The sequence below is a fragment of the Barbatula barbatula genome (genome assembly GCF_947034865.1).
Source record: "Barbatula barbatula genome assembly, chromosome: 5".
Taxonomy (NCBI): Eukaryota; Metazoa; Chordata; class Actinopteri; order Cypriniformes; family Nemacheilidae; genus Barbatula; species Barbatula barbatula.
In genome coordinates, this window is record NC_136769.1 from 12,116,404 (window position 1) to 12,134,531 (window position 18,128).

The following is an 18,128-nucleotide window of genomic DNA, read 5'->3' on the forward strand; positions in this document are numbered from 1 at the left end:
AACTGGAAACCTCAATAAGAAGCCATATTTAGCAACAATGTTTTTGTCTGACAAACGTAAATGGGAGTCTTCCTCAGTAAAGAATGAGCTTCCCTTATGTTGGCAGCAGTCCTCCTCACAGAAAAAAAACAGGCCCTTTAATAGCATTGGTTCTGTAGTCCTTGAGATAAAACAGACCCGCTATCAACTGCAAGACGGTGTCAGATGAGTCTAATGGAACTAAGCAAACAGCGTGAAGTGGGTGATCAGTAACCTCAGAGACAAGCTGGACATCACGATCCTTCCAACAAATGATTACATGGTGAAATGTTGAATGAAGTTTATAGTTCACATGGATTTGATTGGGGTGTTGCATTATTTATTCTAGCTGTTAGAATTAGAGATTTATTGAATGTTTTGTAAACATTAGGTACTAATATTTTGCCACGGGTAAATAACAAAATAAAAATAATAATAGAAAATCTAAATAAATACAAAACATTATTCAAACATTATTTATTACAGCTTTAGTTAACATACATACTGTATATGACTTTCTACATATTCATCAAACATAATATGACACAAAATATTAACCCCTCCTGGTATCTCTCTCTCCTGCTCGCTCTCTCTCACACACAGTCTGATGTCAGAGTACGGGACCTGACCATGTAGGAAGAGTCCAACAAAAAGGGGTTGAGAAAGGCTCACACACCCTCTAATCTCCCCAGCGCTATACACAGTCCTGTGGCGCACACACAGCAGATCTCAATCTCATCTCAAATGCACTAAAAATGCTCTGCTGGGATTTGTGTTTACTTCTACTGCTCAATGACTTCTCAGTGTGGTCTCTGCCTTCAACTAACATCAAGATCACACAAGGTGAGTGCCATCACAACCAAAGACTAAGGCAAACACACTGTTATCTTGCTTAAATGCTTTTTAAACAACTTTTAAAAACGTTTTTAAGACAGAGAATAGACCAGTGCTGGTTTGCTAAATAATGACTACCACATGATTTAAAATGTTAAGGTATCTTTGTTTGTCACAAAATGATTTGAGGTATCCCGTCATAACTGTTTATATTACACAGATGCCATGAGACAGTTTTAATATACCCTATTGATCTCCATTAGAAAACCCCTTTTTTAAAGATTTTGTTTTCTGGAAGCTTCAGGAAGATTTCTAAATAAGATTACATTTGAAATACATTGAAGAATTTTTTTATACATTTTATGAAATGTTTAATTCAACTGTTTATTGCAATTAATCTCATTCATCATATTGCATTTAAGAAAAAACTCTTCTCGGACAAACCAGTTGTAGTATCATCTTCATAAAGTGTATTTTTCAACAGCATGCATAAGCTGCCTTAAAAAACAATATTTAACCAAAATTTGCTTTACAAATAACTAAATCTTAAATTATTTTCAATTGAAATAGATTTTTAAAGTTAATTTCATATAATTTGATTTCAAGTGAAAATTGGAGTCAGCCTTGGTCAAAGTCAAAGTTTGTAACTAGCCTATATGTACATTCTTTACAGCTGTAATTCTTTTTGTTGCATAACATTTTTTCTAAATTGAATTCAGGTTGTTGCTCTAAAAAGGAAACAGTGACAATATATTTCGCAATAAGTTCGAAACTTTCCAGATGTTGTTATTAATAACGTAATAATGTGTTTTATATGTTTGGGGGATTATGTCATTTCAGCACTCCCCTTACAAATATCAGACTCAAACCAGCCCGTAACATGTCCACTTTTCTGGACTGAATTTGAAGGCTACTGCTACCGTTTTTTCCCTCTTAACCGGACCTGGGCTGAAGCAGATCTGTACTGTGCAGAGTTTTCCAATGGACACAAATCAGCCAAGCTCGCCTCCATCCACAGGTAAAAATATTTTTGAAATGTTAGTTGGACAAGGTACAAAGAATGCTGAGTTTCCATGTTTAACAGTTTGGAGGATTTGTCTGCACCTATTGATGGCTTTTTCGGCATATATTTATAGCTGGGAAGAAAACGTGTTTGTGTATGACCTTGTGAATAGCCGTGTACCAGGAATACCAACAGACATTTGGATTGGCCTTCATGATAGGAGACAGGTAAATGTGATCACACACTATTGCATTTTATATTGTATCCTGACATCATTCATTTTTACCATGATGTAAATTCTGACTTCAATCATATTATTACAACTCACTGAAAACGTCACACATTTGATTAATCCACTACTGGCATAATCTTTATATATAGCCCTGACTATATGACCCCATACTAATAATTAAATGAAAGAAAAATATGATTTCTATAATTGATGTTTAATCAATTCCAGTCATGTTGAAGCCAACAAACTCTTCCACAAGTGTGGTGGTGTGTAAAGCACATGATTTATGGACAACAAGATCGTCTGATCTCTAAAAAGAATGTCTATAAACCTGCTGTGGGGAGTTCCTCAGAGATCGTATAAAATTAACCTATGCGTGGCAGGAAAGCTTTGGGTAAACACCGGGGTCAAAGGGCAAATGTGACAGCATTATTAATCAATGTTTGTTGCAGGAGGGCACCATGGAGTGGACAGATGGGTCACCTTATGAATACAATTACTGGGATGGAAACCAGCCAGATGATGGAATTCATCGCATCCCAGAGGAGGAGGATTGTGTGGAGATCTGGTACAGACAAAACAGTGGTGAGTTTTAATTAATATTCTATTGTGTATATTATAATGTTGTTAATAATCCATCACCAGTCTTCATACTCCAACATAGTACACATTTGCCACACAAAATAAACAAAATGAAACATGATTTTGACTAATCACATTATTTAATTTCATTTACTATATTTCAACAGATATTGTGATAATATTGTCATCAAGAATTTAAGTTTTTTGCCATATCTTGTAGTGAAAATATATTATGACAGCCTTATAATATGAATATTTTTTAAAGGTCCAGTGTATACAATTTAGTGTCATCTAGTGTTGGTGTTGCGAATTGCAACCAATGCCACACTCCCCCCTTCCCCCTCCCTTTCGATGCGCTACTTTGGTCTTACACAGAACTAAGATGTCGTTTTTGCTTTTCCGTCTTTATACACCTCTGAAGACATAGTTATGTATATTATTTTGCATTTCTGTCAATAAATTCCCCCCCAAATTACACATTGGACCTTTAATATACACCTTGTGATGTCAATGATTTTCCTGGTACAATAATGTTTTAAATAACATAAATTCGGGGGCGTTTTTGAGGAAATATTGAGTGAAGCAAATGTTTCATTTCTTTTTGTAATCAATTGATAACCTGTATTGTTTGCATTCTTTCTTTTCATCTTTTGCAGGTTTAAGGTCTTGGAATGACAACAGTTGTGCTAGAGCTTTTCCATTCGTCTGCAAGATCCTGTCAGTGGAAAATTAACCTTTCACCATCACAGACTTGATAATTAGTTCTGTATCGTCCTTATGACATCACAACATCCCTCAATCACAGTAAAGCAAGGAAGTTGTCCTCTCATCTTCATCCCTGCAATAATGATTGGCTCTCTTCAGCTTCTCTTATTGCCCTGTTGTCATAGCACTGTTCCTATGGGAGTTGTTAGACTGTGTGTGAGTCATGACACACAGACATTCCTCCATTCCAATCTTTTGGAAATTACACGTTTTGTTCCCTGTAGAGTTTCTGTTGATTACCCATGTTGATATTGGATATTAATGTCAGTGCTATTGTTGAAAATTATGTATCAGTCAGTTCCTGCAGCGGTCTCGATAAAGATAGTGAGTCGCACCAAAGGAGTTCTGGAGAGTTTAGAAAGAGCACTGAACTTGTGGATGTTTTCAATAAGAACTTAGCTCCACGCCCTTCACCAGATGCCTGTTCATGCTGTGAGGACATTGTAACTGCTTGTATTTGCTGGATTTTATGAAATGTCTCCTCATCTGTTTACATGCGTCTTTAAAGTGTGACAAACATTGAGACAGTGTGTGTGTGTGTGTATTTGTGCAATGTTTTCAAAATCGGGAACTGGTCTAGCACATTGATGTAAAACTGAGATTGTGAAAGAAGTCAGATCTTTGTTGACTGCAGAGCTTCGTAAGTCAGAAAAAGCTTAACCTTAGCCTGGCAGAAGACCTTTCATGCTTTCTTTCTAGCTAATGGATCATGCCACTTAGTGATCAGACAATCTGTTCCTGTGCACACAGCTCTGTCAGTTAAAATACTTGATGAACCTACGTTTTAATAATAAGAATTTGAATCAAATAGGCCACGCCCACAGGACACTGAATTGAAATGAGAGTAAATATTATTGGTCTAAACAATGTGTTGCTTCAATGTAATACTTTTGTCTATTTATTCTCTAATATCCAGAATAAAATTTTGATCAACTGATTAGACAGTTTCAACTCTTTGAAACTTCAAAATGTAACTGAAGACATATTAGTTATGTATATTATATTGCATTTCTGTCTGTAGATCCTCCAAAAAATGACATACTGGACTTTTTAGTTGTCTTTTACATTCAAATAGCAGTTGTGCATCTTGGCATCTCAATTCAAATTTAACTCAACACTGCCCACTGAGTAATGCAAGAACACCCAAACTCTCCAGAATTTCTCAACAACACGTCATTCGTTTTTGTAGAGTTCAGTTGAAAGGAAAGCTTAGACTTATATAGCTATTGACTTACATTATAACCTTAGCTATAGAGACCAGGGAATTTTGTAAATGTTTAGCCATGACACTAGACCTGGTTATATAAAACGTTCATTTTAAAATATGCAAGGATGAAGTTTCTACTTATTTTAGATATAATCTCAGATTTAAACATGGTAGTTTTGATTATTATGTGCTTGACACAGAGCCAGGACTCACGTGGACACTGATGTTAAACTGCTCTCTTTGGCTGGAGACAGCAATTAAGTGACTAATCTCTCAGTCTTATAGCACTCAGAGGAAACATTTATCCACAAACAAGACTTTAATCATTTCAATGCTTCAATAAGTGCATCACTGCAGTGGCAAAAATATTATGGTTTCAGCAGACATCTTAAATAAAATACTGCAGAAATGGTAACCTCAAATTCTCAAGTTTACAGCCACAGTTTACCTACAATTTGATGTTATATCAGTCAGTTTACACAGTAGAATCAAATGAATTAAACTATAACAAAGTGTCTTAAGACAATCAAATGTTGACATATAAACAAAAACAAAGCATCCTGAGAACAAAACCAAATGTCACTTTAATGCGTTGTGGAACATTTAGCCAAAACACATCTCTCTGAAGGATTCACACATGACCATCTCCATCAACGAGACATTTAAAGGGATTCTGCTCAATTTTTCAATCACACAATAACCAGCAGTGTAACAATCTCTCAGAGGTTCATGGCAGACAAGGAGACATTATGGTTTACAACAAATATATGACGCATTGTAAAACAGCCGCCTTTGAAACTGAAATTATTTAGTTTTTAAGCATTTTTTCATATTCATTCATATACATTTCTTATTGTTTGTCTTATATTGCAACATGCATTTGTTAAAGTCACTGTAAGTTATAAATATATACAGATATGTTTGTAGAGATAAAAACATTATATGTATCTAGTTGTATGAGCACTTTTAATCTAAATAAAATAAATATCTTCACTGGCAAAGCTGCATTTTTCTTATTACAGTATATATTCTTATTACTCTGATAGTTTTTACTTTCATCAACATTGACATTTGTGGAATCATACAATTGACCTTTGACCTGAAACAATTTCAGGATAGAGTGATGTTTCTGATTGCACTTAGATTCTATGCTAAGTTATGTATATCATATCATTCTATTCTATGTTAAGTACACACGATGGACTGACAAAAGTTAAGACAAAGTACATCTCTAACACATTAATAATATAGCAAAAGGGCTGTAAAGCTTGGAAAAAGCATTTAAAAACAAAGGAAATGTATTTATCTGCACCTTATTGGCATGGCACTATATTGCCCGAGATGTAAAGGCATTTTCTCTGCTGTGCCAACGCGGATCAAAGCTGCCCTAAGTGCAAACATTTACTACATTCACACACGCTTAAACTCAATCAGTGGTCAAAATGTGCATGAACGGTAATACCAGTCACAAACACAGGCTTTGGTGTAAAATATTACTTTAAAACAGGAAATAAAAATACCTACTGTTTTGCCACAGAATTTGGAGCGATTCTATTTCAAAAACAGATTATCAGCAATCATACGTAAGTCTGAAAAAATAAACAATATGATTATTAAAAAACTGCATTCTGGATCAGTGGTTCGGTGTGGTCACAGCTGCCTGAGCAATATCATAGCTGACCTTCCCCTGGACACCTGACCGGCCAGAATGAAGTTGAGGTTCAAATGATGATCAGATTATTGAACTCCAGTGTAAAATAGTATCAATATGATAAAAAGAAAACATGGACAGCAGGCTTCTGCTCATAATCCTAATGTAAAAATACTTTAGCCTACATCTTTCATTTTGATCAAATAATGGAGTGTGACATCCACAAACAGAAAAAAATCTCAAAGCAGAGCCCACTATTCTATAGAATCTATGGTTTGAGAACATATCTACTGGATCTACTCTTTCAAACCGTACAATTAAAAATTACAATTACTAGGACCACACGTAAATTCTCTAAATTAATTTCACATCTATCCATCCCATCAGCTTCATTCATCGTCCTGTGCTAGTATTATGTGACCTCGAGAGAAGCCGGCGACACGCGGTCACACTCGGCACGCGAGTGAAGGCTGTGCCACTGTTCCACTGGATTACGCTTGGAGCTCAGCAGTCGGCGCCAATGCGTAGTTTCTTGCGGCCCAGTGGAGAACTGACCAATCACAATGCGACCAACGAAATCGTTGCTACTCTTCATGTTGTGCCCAAACACTAAGAAGAAGAGACATAAAGAGTCAATATTACACGAGATAATAAGACATCCTTTGAGTGGCTGGAGCAATCTATTTACTTACCTTCATGTCATTCCAAATCTGTATGGACAAGATGATAATTTAAAGAACGTTGGTAACCAAACATTGGCCCCTATTGACTTCCAATGTACGGACACAAAACCACAGAAACAATCGTCAAAATATTGTCGTGACCACGGCTCCTCTGATCTAACCAGAGCTGAAGAGATACGGTCTCCAAAGCAATGTTAGCTTTTGACTACAGGTTTATTCCACCACTGCTCTCCAAGGACTATACTTCATCTTGGAATGGCTCAAGTACTCAACTGAAGCCTTGAGACTTATTACCTACACGAGTTTACTTAACATGTTAGCAACCATTTTTACATTCATTAAGAAATACTGGACGAATGAAATGCTACCTATGAGCCGAGCTGATGTGGTTTATAATATGCAGCCCACATACAGTAAAAATGATGGGAGAGTCTATTTATAATGAATCAATAGGGACTTCCTTATTGGGACAATTCAATTAAACCAGCTGTAGATAAAGCTTTAACTTAAACACACTGACTTTTCTTTAAATGCAAAATCTTCATAATTTCTCTTATGAGCTAAACAACTGTAAAGGGAACAGGCGTGGTGCACTGGACTGGTTGTGATGACATTTCTGATGACATCATCGGCATGTCACATAAGTACTGGGAGAGCTCTCCTGCTCTCATACTCTCAGGGCTCTGGGTTCATTTACAATCTGACAAGTTAAAAAATGTGATGAGAGGAACAGATGGGAACCCATGGCTCAGCATGTGAAATATATATCAGTATATAATATAAGTAAAAAACTTTGTTTTTCCCTTAGTGCCACTAAAATCAATCTCACAACACTTGCTTTTGGCACTTCTGTCATGCACCTTCTCAGTATACGCCTTTGTACTCTTTACATTAACTTTAACATTCAAGATCAATATGTATTTATTATGTGAATAGGATTATTTTTGTAATTCCTGTGTAAATGTATCGATTTTGCCCATTAAAAAGTCTGTGTACATGCATATTACATTTCCCATGCAGACTCCATTCACCCAGCCAAGCACAAAAGTGAAATGGGTACTGCCACAAATTTTTAACCTGTTCCCCCGAGCACAGCTGCCTGATGGGAGTCGTGTAAAGCAGAGCCCAGAGATCTGTTTCTGCTTACTGTTTATGGACAACGCATGGACATAATACCATTAATAAACCCCATTACATCCTCGGCCAGAAGAATCCTGATAGTGGCATGTGCAAATAAATAAATGTTATAGAACAGACAAAAGCAGAGTGCTTAAGAAGCTGAGAGAGAGAGAGTGACTGGTCAAACAGGCAATGAGGAGACAGAAGCCCAGCAGGGATGAGATTGCAGGGAGTGTTTGTCTTTGTAGTCTGAAACATCAGAGAGAAGCGATGGGGAGACAGACCTGGTATGACTGGGAGACACACATGTTGACCAGCCTCACTGGGATACAGGTTGCACAGAGCTTGTTTATCAAAAAGACCTTGCTGGTTGACCAGCTAGAATGGTGCCAGACGAACACTAATCAACACAAACCAGCCACGACCAGTAAGCTGAAATGTTGGGCTGTGGTTCACAGTTTTATTTGTAGCTCGCTGTACTCTGCTGTCCTAAATGGCAGGTAATGAGAACAGGTCGTGGAAAGCCCTGTGCAATCACAGCACATGACTTCAGCTGGATGACCAGAGCAAATATTAAATGTCAGTGTGTGCCTGTGCATGAAATCCCAGCGTGAGTAACTGTCCAGGTCAGGTGTTGACTGGCAGCATCGATAATTGAATAAATTCTATTGGAATTTAAATGAACCTTAATGAGGTGACCCATGGCAGACCTATAGGTCACAGAGATTACTCTAATTGAGGCGAAAGCAAACAAGCTGGTTTAGACTGGCAGTATTGTATTCTGAAAATGTGTTTTAGCCAGTAACAGTTTAAAATGTTACATCTTAAACCTTTTACAGTACATAACGCTACATAATTTAAAGGCTTCAGAAAAAAGGGGTAAAAGAAAAAACTAAAGGGATAGTTCACCCAAAAATTATCATTATTTACTCACCCTCTTATCATTTCAAACATGTATGACTCTTTCTTCCGCAGAACACAAAAGAAGATCTTCTGAAGAAAGTTGGTAATCGAACAGCACTAGCTCCTGTTCAAAACCAAAATGAATGGAGCAAGTTAACATAATTTTTCAAAATATCATCTTTTGTGTTCTGTTGAAGAAAGAAAGTCCTGCAGGTTTGAAATGACAAGAGGGTGAGTAAATGATGACAGAATTGCTATATAAGAATAATCACCTTACATAAAAAAACATCATGATGTCATCAGATTCTTGCAGATACAAACATCTTTTTGATTTTAGCATGCTGCATTAATGACCGTCCATGCTTATTTTTCTTTATAAATATTCAAAAAGAAATACAGGAACTATTTACTCACACTATTTACTCCCCCAAAAACATTTCTGTATTTTCTGGTTGTATTTTAATAAAGAGATATTTTAAGAGATACAGTTTAATCACATGCATGAATATATAATTGATAAGAACAAGTTATGTAGTGTAAAAATTTAAAATATATATATAAAAAAAAGGAAAAAGAAACATCAGGCCTAAGCCATTTACATCAATTTCTCTCAGAATGTTAAAAGCAATACCTGTAAACACAAGGCTGACTTCACACAGGTCCTCTTGAGCTACACGGAAGCTAAATGACTCATTATAGCAGGGGTCAATGGTGCCCTTCATGCAGGACGTCTTTTTACTCTTCATTAGCTTTAGGCCTGACACTAATTGTACCTTCACAAAAGGATCTGGATCAAGAAAACCACAAGAGAAACAACTTCAGCATTGTGATGGCCATGCAAAGGTAACATTTAAAACACATAGATGATGAAGAGTTAAGCAAGAAAATAGATTCACCTGAACCCTGGCACATGTCTGTCTGAAGCAGCTGCTTTGCTCGGATGATGTCCACGTTTAGCCTGCCAGCACTGGGCAGGTAGTTTAAGGACAGCAGAAGTTCACCAAGCTCAACTTCATTCTGAGAAAACGAACACTGGCAAATGAATGTGCTGATGTCAGCAAATAAACACATTGAGCATGCTCTGTCTGTATAGACGGTTTAATCTGGCAAGTTACCTGCCGGTCTGTGTTTGGCAACATAAAAAATATTTTATATTAAATTTTTCATTATCAATTTACATTGATGTTTTATTGTTTGGTATTTGTATAAACATAAATGTAATATATTTTTGCGGAGGTCTACTGAAGTTAGGTTTGGGCCACATAACGCTTGTTTATCTTGTTGCTGCTGAAACCGTGTATACTGTAAGTAAGAAGCAAGGTTATTAAATAAATAGCACTAAAACATTTCTGTTTATTGATATCCAATAATTCAAAATTGGCCTAAATATTATCTTAAAACAAACTAAACATTAATTAAAAATGTTGCCTCAGGAATAAATTGAAATAAGTTGAAGTTAAAGGACTAAAATTAATAACTGAAAACAAATAAAAACTAAAATGAAAAAAAAAAAAAAATCGTATACAGCAACATAAAATAAAAACAACTAAATAATAAAATGACAAAATTAGCTAACATATAAACTAAAATGAACAAACAAACAAAAAATATATATAATAAAAGCAAATTCAAAATATTAATAAATAAAAATTAATATCCTGAAAGAAAGTATAGGTTTATTGCTGGACTTTTCAAATAGTCTTTGACATATGTTCAGTTTAATATTAGTAGAACTTTTTCCAAAGCCATTCTCACCTTAAAGTGGCATAACATGTGCAACTGTGCATGCCACATCATATAAAATTGCTATGACAATAGAATTCCATATCTATTTGTAAATATATTTTTAAACCTAAAATGTTTATTTATTTAGATTTTGAATCTCTAGACTTTTCAACTCAATTGTAAATAAAAAAAATTTAAAATGGAATTTTCCAGACATTGTGCAAGGGGCACACATACAATTTGACAAAAAGCTGTGATGTTACCTGTGAGCTGGGTACCAGAGCCTTCCACCAATGTCCTCCCCTAACCAGATCAACCTCACTGAGAGGAAGAGTCACTTTCCCAATGACACAGTGCCGGGAAAACTTATCAAAGTCGACCACAGAGAGCAGCAGAGTGCGTCTCTGGGCCTCCAGAAAGGGGAGCTCAAATGTAAAGCGTTCTTCAAACACTGGGTTCTGAGTCTTACGTTTAACACCAGTCTGTCTGGAGTTCTTGTGGTCGGGCAGCAGGCTCATCTTCACGTAGGGGTTTGAGTGGGCCATGTCTTGGCGAGAGCCGTCGCACGTTACGGGAGGAGGCAGGTCCCGGGCCTCGATGACTCGAACGGTAAGGTGGCCGTTGATGAGATCATACTGTGTGCTGAAGTGCAGCATGCCAAGTTGGTACCGTACCAAAATCTCCTCATCCGTCAAAGAGTCTACATCATCGCTGCCTGAGTCCAGGGAGTAGAGACGAGGCTCCAGCTTCCGGTAGTAGTCATCTGGGGGTGTCTGGGGTTTACGTAGGGGCTGCACTACTTCCTTCCTGGGCCCCATGGCCCAAAATTCAATAGGTTTTACATCCACCATGGGGGAGCTTGGCCGTCGGGCATTTAGACCTGACACATGGGAGATAATGTAAATTTACAATGTCACTATCTTAACAAAAGGGTGATATTAAACGTACAAGAATACTCTAAAGGGTAAATCTTTAGATGTTTGGTCTCACCGGAAAGGTGGCCTGCCAGGCTGAAGGTGGAGCGTGATGTCTCTGAGATGGATGGCCTGCCGTTTGTAGTGGTGTCAGACTGAGTAGGTGAAGGATGCTCATCGGCCATTATGTGAGAATTTAAGCCTTTCTCATCATTACCATCACTGACACTGAAAAATTGGATTTTGGTTAACTCTCTGTACAGAGAAAAGTCACATACATGTTTTGAATGACATGCGAATGAAAAAAGTACGATAGTATTTAGATTTGGGTGATATATCCCTTTAATAATACATTATTGCCAATTGTTGTGTAATATATGTCCCACATCCTCTAATTTGGTTGTTTGTCAACTATCGAGGTAAATACTGTGAGCGGGATGTCTTTGCAGAGTCCTGATTCCGGCCCATCCCTTAGGGATCATCAAGGACCCTTTGTGTCCATGGCTACAGCTCAGAGGATATTGTTGTCATAGCAACAGAGGATTCTAAAACAAATGGCCTGAGGAAGTAGAAACAGCAAGAGTGGCTGGACTCGGGTGAGGTATATCTCATGACTGTAAAATCATAAAAGGTGTAGGGATGTACAGTTATATAAAGTTGATGTTGTGTTACAAAAGCACATATCAATAGAAACAATGTTTTTGGATACTTGTAATCACAAGAGAAATGACACTCATTCTGTAATTGTCAACCAGCAATTTCTGGAGACCAATGGAGAACCCCATCCCATTTACATCTTACAATGATTCAACTGTGATGCAACTGTGCTAATTGGTCATAAAACTGTGTATTGCAAAAAGAAGATAAAATACACGTGTTTGGCTACCAGTTAAACCTGAAAAAGACGACATCACACACCCTCCTGTACTTCCAATGATGTCACCAAAAAGGATGCTCATCAATAGCTTGACAGCCTGTGGTGGTGACAGTTTATTTTTAGAACAAACGATCCCTGTTAATGTATGATTAATTTTTCTATTTAATTATTCTACCCCGGCTGTTCCTGAACACAAAAAGCTCCACCCCCCAGTTTTCATGCGCCTAGCTAAAAGTCTAAGGAAAGATGCAAAAATAATGATCTGTCTATTAGCTTGCAAAAATCAGTCTTAACCAGAAACAATCAATTAGCTTTGCGATTTGTTTTGAAATGTGTTCTCTACTCACAGCCACGATGGAGTCTGAGCTGGGAAAGGCCCCAGAATCTCCACCTCCTCATCGCTGGACTGACAGCAGCTGCACTCCCAACACCACTTCCAACACGAGCGGCACGACCAGCACGACCAGCGACACAGCAGGAAGTCAGACAGTCTGGACAGAAGACCCTAACAACAGGACACAGACTCTACAGTGATCTAAAATAGGCTTATTCAATCTAAAAACCTTAGACATTAAAGTGATAGTTCACTCTCAAATTCTGTCATCACTTACTCCCCCTCTTGTCATTTCAAACCCTTATGACTTTCGCACAACACCAAAAAATTATATTTTGAATTAAGATGGTAACCGAACAGCACTGGACCCCATTCACTTCTATTGTTTGGACACAATACCAATGCGAGTGAATGGGGCCCAGTTAACAACATTCTTCAAAATATCTTCTTTTGTGTTCTGTGGAAAAAAGAAAGTCATACAGGTTTGAAACGACAAGAGGGGGTGACAGAATTTTTTGGGGTGAAATATCACTTTATTAGGACATTTTGTTTATAAAAATGTTAAGCACTGCAGGAAAATTATTTTTGTTTTCTTTAGGCAATTACACCTTAAAAATAGATTAACATGACAAGTCCCAAAGAGCTTTATTAGTGCATTCTGGTTATTCCAGTGGGACTTTGCACTAACCATATAAATAAAATATAAAACCATATACAATAGACGTGAACCAAAACAGCAATTCTATTAGATGCCTGGATGAAGACAAATGTCTTTCCTGTGTTTATATATCTACAAACGTGATACACTCAAACGTGTTGTTTTTGGTACATGCTTATTTTTAAAATGTTTTGTCAATGTTTAGGAGTAGTTTATACACCCCCATATAAAAGGCCTATACAACTTGTAGCAAGAGAAGCTAATTTGCTTTTAATAATGATGGTAATAAATGCTTCATGGCTCTTATTAACAGTATGAAGCCAAGTCCTTGTTTAATTCTGAATTGCAAATGCTCAATAAAAAGTTATACAAATTAAAAGCGAGGAAGCTCTAATCCCATTTAGAACCTCTCAATGTGACCCCCATTATATAGAACAGCGCTGAGGTCAGATTGGATGCGAGACCTTGAAGCAAGAGCTTACTTCTCATTTTAAATTATAATTCACTTCTCTTTAAGGCATTCTGACGGAATCTAAAGAGAGACTTTCGCCCCCTGTAAAGAGAAGATTACTTCCTCCAAAGAGCAGCTCTCTCATCTGCTGAGGATGAATACATGTCTATGGGGGGTTACATAATGAATAACTTGATGCAGGTATAACATTTAGCCCAAAAGAGAAGAGGAAAAGGGCACAATACACCTCTGACTGTGTAGAAATATTTTTTTTCATGAATAGAGGCAAGTGTGCGTTTAAAAGCATTTAATAATCTGAAAGGTCTGTTAGTGTTAGTTCCAATGTATACTAACTTTCACACTTGTTTGGGGTTACGGTTGGAGAAAAATCTGAGCAATGTAAACTGGGATATTTGAGTTTATGAACATTTGTACATGCACATACCTCATTAATGGGTTCCAACTGTCCTTTTTCAAAAGTTGAGTGAGTCAGAAGGTCAAAGGTTATGTGCAGGAAAGAGAAAAACGAGAAAGAGTTCCAGAGTAGGTCAGCGTGGGAGACAGGTACACATATGACATAAGGCACCTACAGTATAATAAACTTTGTTGAGAGGGCTCACATTTGATAACTGTCTTGATAAAATCTCACTTTTTAGTATTTATTTATTCCCCTTCATTTTATTCACATTTTGTAATGTTGCTACCTTAACTTAAACTACTCTAAATAAAAAAATAAATGTATTTACACTCCCTGCACAATAATGAAAAAACTAAAAAACTTGTGACAACTTGTTCATACATCATGTCTGGAGAAAACCAGGCACTGCTCAACACCTGTACAATACAGTCTCAACAGAAACGTGTGGGGGAAACAGTATCATGATGTGGGGGTGTTGTTTTATTTTTCATAGTAGAAGAAAAGCAGTGGTAATGAAATACAGAGATAATGATCATGGAAACCTAGCTCACATGACAATGATCCTAAGCACACAGTTAAAACAATGCAAGAGTGGCTTATGGACAACTCTGTCTATGGGCTTGAACCCAACTGAACATCTCTGTATAAACTTGAAAATGTCTGTCTACTGATGATCTCCATCCAGAGAGACTCTGAGAGGATCTAAACAGAATTGCAAAAAAATTGTAAAGCTTGTCGCATCATACCCAAAAATATTTGAGTCTGTAAAAGTGCTTTAACAAACTTCTGAGTCAAGGGTATGAATACTTATGCAACATACTTAATTTAGTATTTTATTTTGAATGAATTTGTAAAAATTCTAAGTCACAAATCAGTTTTTTGATTAGACATTATTGTGTATAGAGTGTAGATTAATGTAAAATAAACCATTTAGAGTAGTTTAAAGGGTCATATGGCGCATATACGTGTTTTTACTGAGTCTGAGGTGGGTTATAAGCTGCCCATGCATGTATTAGACATGTAAAATTGCAACTGCTTTCCTGTAGCTCAGTGGTACGAGCATTGCACAAGGTTGTGGGTTCGATCCCAAGGGATTGCAGATACCTATGTATAAATGTATAGGATAATACAATGTATGTCGCTTTGGATAAAAGCATCTTCCAAATGCAGGAATGTAAAAATATGTCAGAACAAAAGATGCATTCTCTGAAAGTGACCTGCCTGCAAAGCCTCGTGTAACCACACCCCCACAAATATACGTCAGTTTGTGGTATGAGTTGACTAAGACCGCCCAAATGTGTACGCAAGTAAGGTGGGGGAACCTGATGTTCCAAATATGGTAAGAGACGTCACATGCTTGCAGTATTTGACCAATCACTACGCACTGGTTAATTGGCCAATACTAGAGAGGCGGGCAAAGAGGAGATACAAACATGCACGATATGTGGAATATACAGCGATTCGAACCTTAAATTGTGTATACACATTGCATTACATCTAAAACAAACAATAATATTTGTTTTAGCCATGTCATGACACGTTTAAGAGAAGGCAGCAACATAACAAAATGTGAATAAAATGAAGAGGGATGAATACATTTGCAAGGCACTGTATATGAGGATTGTAATGCTTTACAGTTATTTTGTCAAGAATCCAAACAAGGTGCATGTTAACTGGTCTGTGTTTTACATTTTCAAGTTCAGGCATTTAGATGCTGTTAATGCAGCCATCACTGTATTTACTGTGTTTCGGAAAATATTTATAATGGACATGTACATACTGTACAAACTGTATTTTGTATCCCCCACCCAATACAAAAAACGTTCTGCATTTTTACATTTTTAAATAAACTATTTAGTTTGATTTGTAAGTTGGTGTCCTCATGGGGACCAAAATAGTCTCCACAAGATAAAAAATGACTTGTATTACTATATTTGTGAGGACATTTGGTAACCACACTGTAAGGTTTACCAGGAGTACTCTCACACACACACACACACACACACACACACACACACACACACACACACACACACAGACAATTCATATTTAACTCCTCCTCTCTACAGTTGCTAGTATCTACATGTTGATTTCTCTCCTCTTCCCCACCCCCGTCCCTCTTCTTAACCTCAGCCCAGCTCTTTTGCTCCTCATCAGTGGCCCAATGTTGTCTAAGCAATTAGCTGTGGCTGTAACCATGGTAACAGCGATACGAGCTCCAGTTGCTCCCAGCCCTCACCTTGCTGCCTCTGGCAGATATGACGCATTAGGGTCAACAAGATGGGGGGCTACTCTGCCTAGCCCCCATCAGACCACATGGCTAATGCCAGAAACCTAGCTTAGGTTAGGCGGTAGAGTCCGTAACTTACACACACACGCACGCACGCAGTTTGAACGAGTTTGAAATCCAGAGTATGTAATGTATTACATACATTAGTTATTTCATAATTTCTGCTGTGTATTAAGTGTCACGTCATTAGAAGTTGATACTGAAGAAAACAAACACAAGCTGTACAATATTGCAAAACATACATACAATTCAATAGCCAAGCTACTGACATGAAAAATGTATACATACATCTTTGTTGTGATGTATCACCACATCTTTGTAATTGTTCAACAAATAAAAAACTAAATACACACAAATAATGATGTTGCATTAAATGCTTTAAGGCCTTGACCAAGTAAAGAGCAAAATAATCAAGATGGATGAAGATATCAACTTGTTGTTATATTACTTCTGCATGAGATACAGATATGAAGAGAGACACAGAGGGATGACAAACAACATAAGCCAGATAGATCCAGATGGCATTGTGTGAGTGCAGTAATATAGCAACTGAGACTCACCTGTGTGTATGCCATTCTCCTCTTACTCTCGTCCCACTGTCTCACTTCCCATCCCAATAGATCCGGATTCACTCAAAAACATATAGAACATGAGAGAGAGAGAGGGATGTTATTCATTCAGGTCAGTACTGACTTGCATACTCTCAATCCTTTTGAAATCTACTTCAGAAATGTTGATGAACATCCCTTCCAGATACAAAACTCCACACAACCTCTCTATCTCTCTCTCTCTCTCTCTCTCTCTCCCCCATCTCCTCTTCCTCCCCATCATCTTCAATCCCACCCACCCAGACGCTCCTGATCTCCCTCTCTTTCCTTTCTGCCTCTTCTGTCGTGCCTACTCCTCAGAAATGACACGCTCCTCTCCCTGGGGAGAACAGTGCCCTCCTTCCCCCTCCTGCCCCGTGTTGCTTTCAGACAAGTGACTCATCCAGGTTTGCAGAAGCACTGATTGCTATCAGATCTGTTATGTGTCTCTCCGGCTTTTTATAGCCCCTCGCTGGCTGCAACCACTTGATGTTCCCTTCACCACAGACAGGAGAGGATGCGGAGAGACAGGCAGACGGCAGGTGAATGGGCTAATTGCTGCTACGGCAACATGCAATGAATGTTTACAAGAGCCGGGGTCTGTGCGGCCACCTGCCGCTTAAAGTACAAAATAATATGCATGTTATATCTACCTGTAGGAGTATTTGAGAGACGCTGCATATGACAGAATTATGATTTCTGGTGGATCATTGTAACCTGAGTAGGTGGATTACAAGGAACTTTAAGGTAAGTTTCCTTGGAAACCGCAGGGGTACGTGACCTGCTGGCTGCTGCTGTAACACAGGGTGACCTTGCTCACTGGATAAAACTAGGCATGGACTTGAAGTATTCTGTGGTATTGGAGCATTTATAATGC

At 37.6% G+C, this 18,128-nt stretch overlaps 2 protein-coding genes across 3 annotated transcripts; one reads left to right on the top strand and one right to left on the bottom strand.

Annotated features, from left to right (window-relative positions):
• The first annotated feature begins 613 nt into the window (after positions 1-613).
• clec19a (C-type lectin domain containing 19A) lies at positions 614-5,639 on the top strand. The gene is made up of 5 exons (XM_079455623.1): positions 614-861; positions 1,693-1,870; positions 1,989-2,082; positions 2,540-2,672; positions 3,326-5,639. Exons 1-5 carry the CDS (start codon positions 774-776, stop codon positions 3,400-3,402), a joined length of 570 nt encoding a protein of 189 aa, XP_079311749.1. The 5' UTR covers positions 614-773; the 3' UTR covers positions 3,403-5,639.
• syt17 (synaptotagmin XVII) lies at positions 5,524-17,481 on the bottom strand (the record flags this gene model as incomplete). Of its 2 annotated transcripts, XM_079455621.1 has the most annotated exons (8): positions 17,225-17,363; positions 14,402-14,419; positions 12,861-13,018; positions 11,713-11,864; positions 10,986-11,602; positions 9,894-10,014; positions 9,629-9,784; positions 6,705-6,901 (listed from the first exon to the last, which is right to left on the bottom strand). In XM_079455621.1, exons 1-8 carry the CDS (start codon positions 17,237-17,239, stop codon positions 6,705-6,707), a joined length of 1,434 nt encoding a protein of 477 aa, XP_079311747.1. In that variant the 5' UTR covers positions 17,240-17,363. The 2 variants fall into 2 exon arrangements, with proteins under 2 accessions (XP_079311748.1, XP_079311747.1); XM_079455622.1 differs by lacking the exon at positions 14,402-14,419 and having other exon boundaries at positions 5,524-6,901; positions 12,861-13,036; positions 17,225-17,481.
• Positions 17,482-18,128: the final 647 nt, after the last annotated feature.

Bases quoted from the DNA above. Each gene is read 5' to 3' on its own strand.
- clec19a (XM_079455623.1), top strand. From the start codon at position 774: ATGCTCTGCTGGGATTTGTGTTTACTTCTACTGCTCAATGACTTCTCA. The intron at 1,871-1,988 runs GTAAAAATATTT...ATATATTTATAG, and splicing joins AAGCTCGCCTCCATCCACAG to CTGGGAAGAAAACGTGTTTG. The intron at 2,673-3,325 runs GTGAGTTTTAAT...CATCTTTTGCAG, and splicing joins CTGGTACAGACAAAACAGTG to GTTTAAGGTCTTGGAATGAC.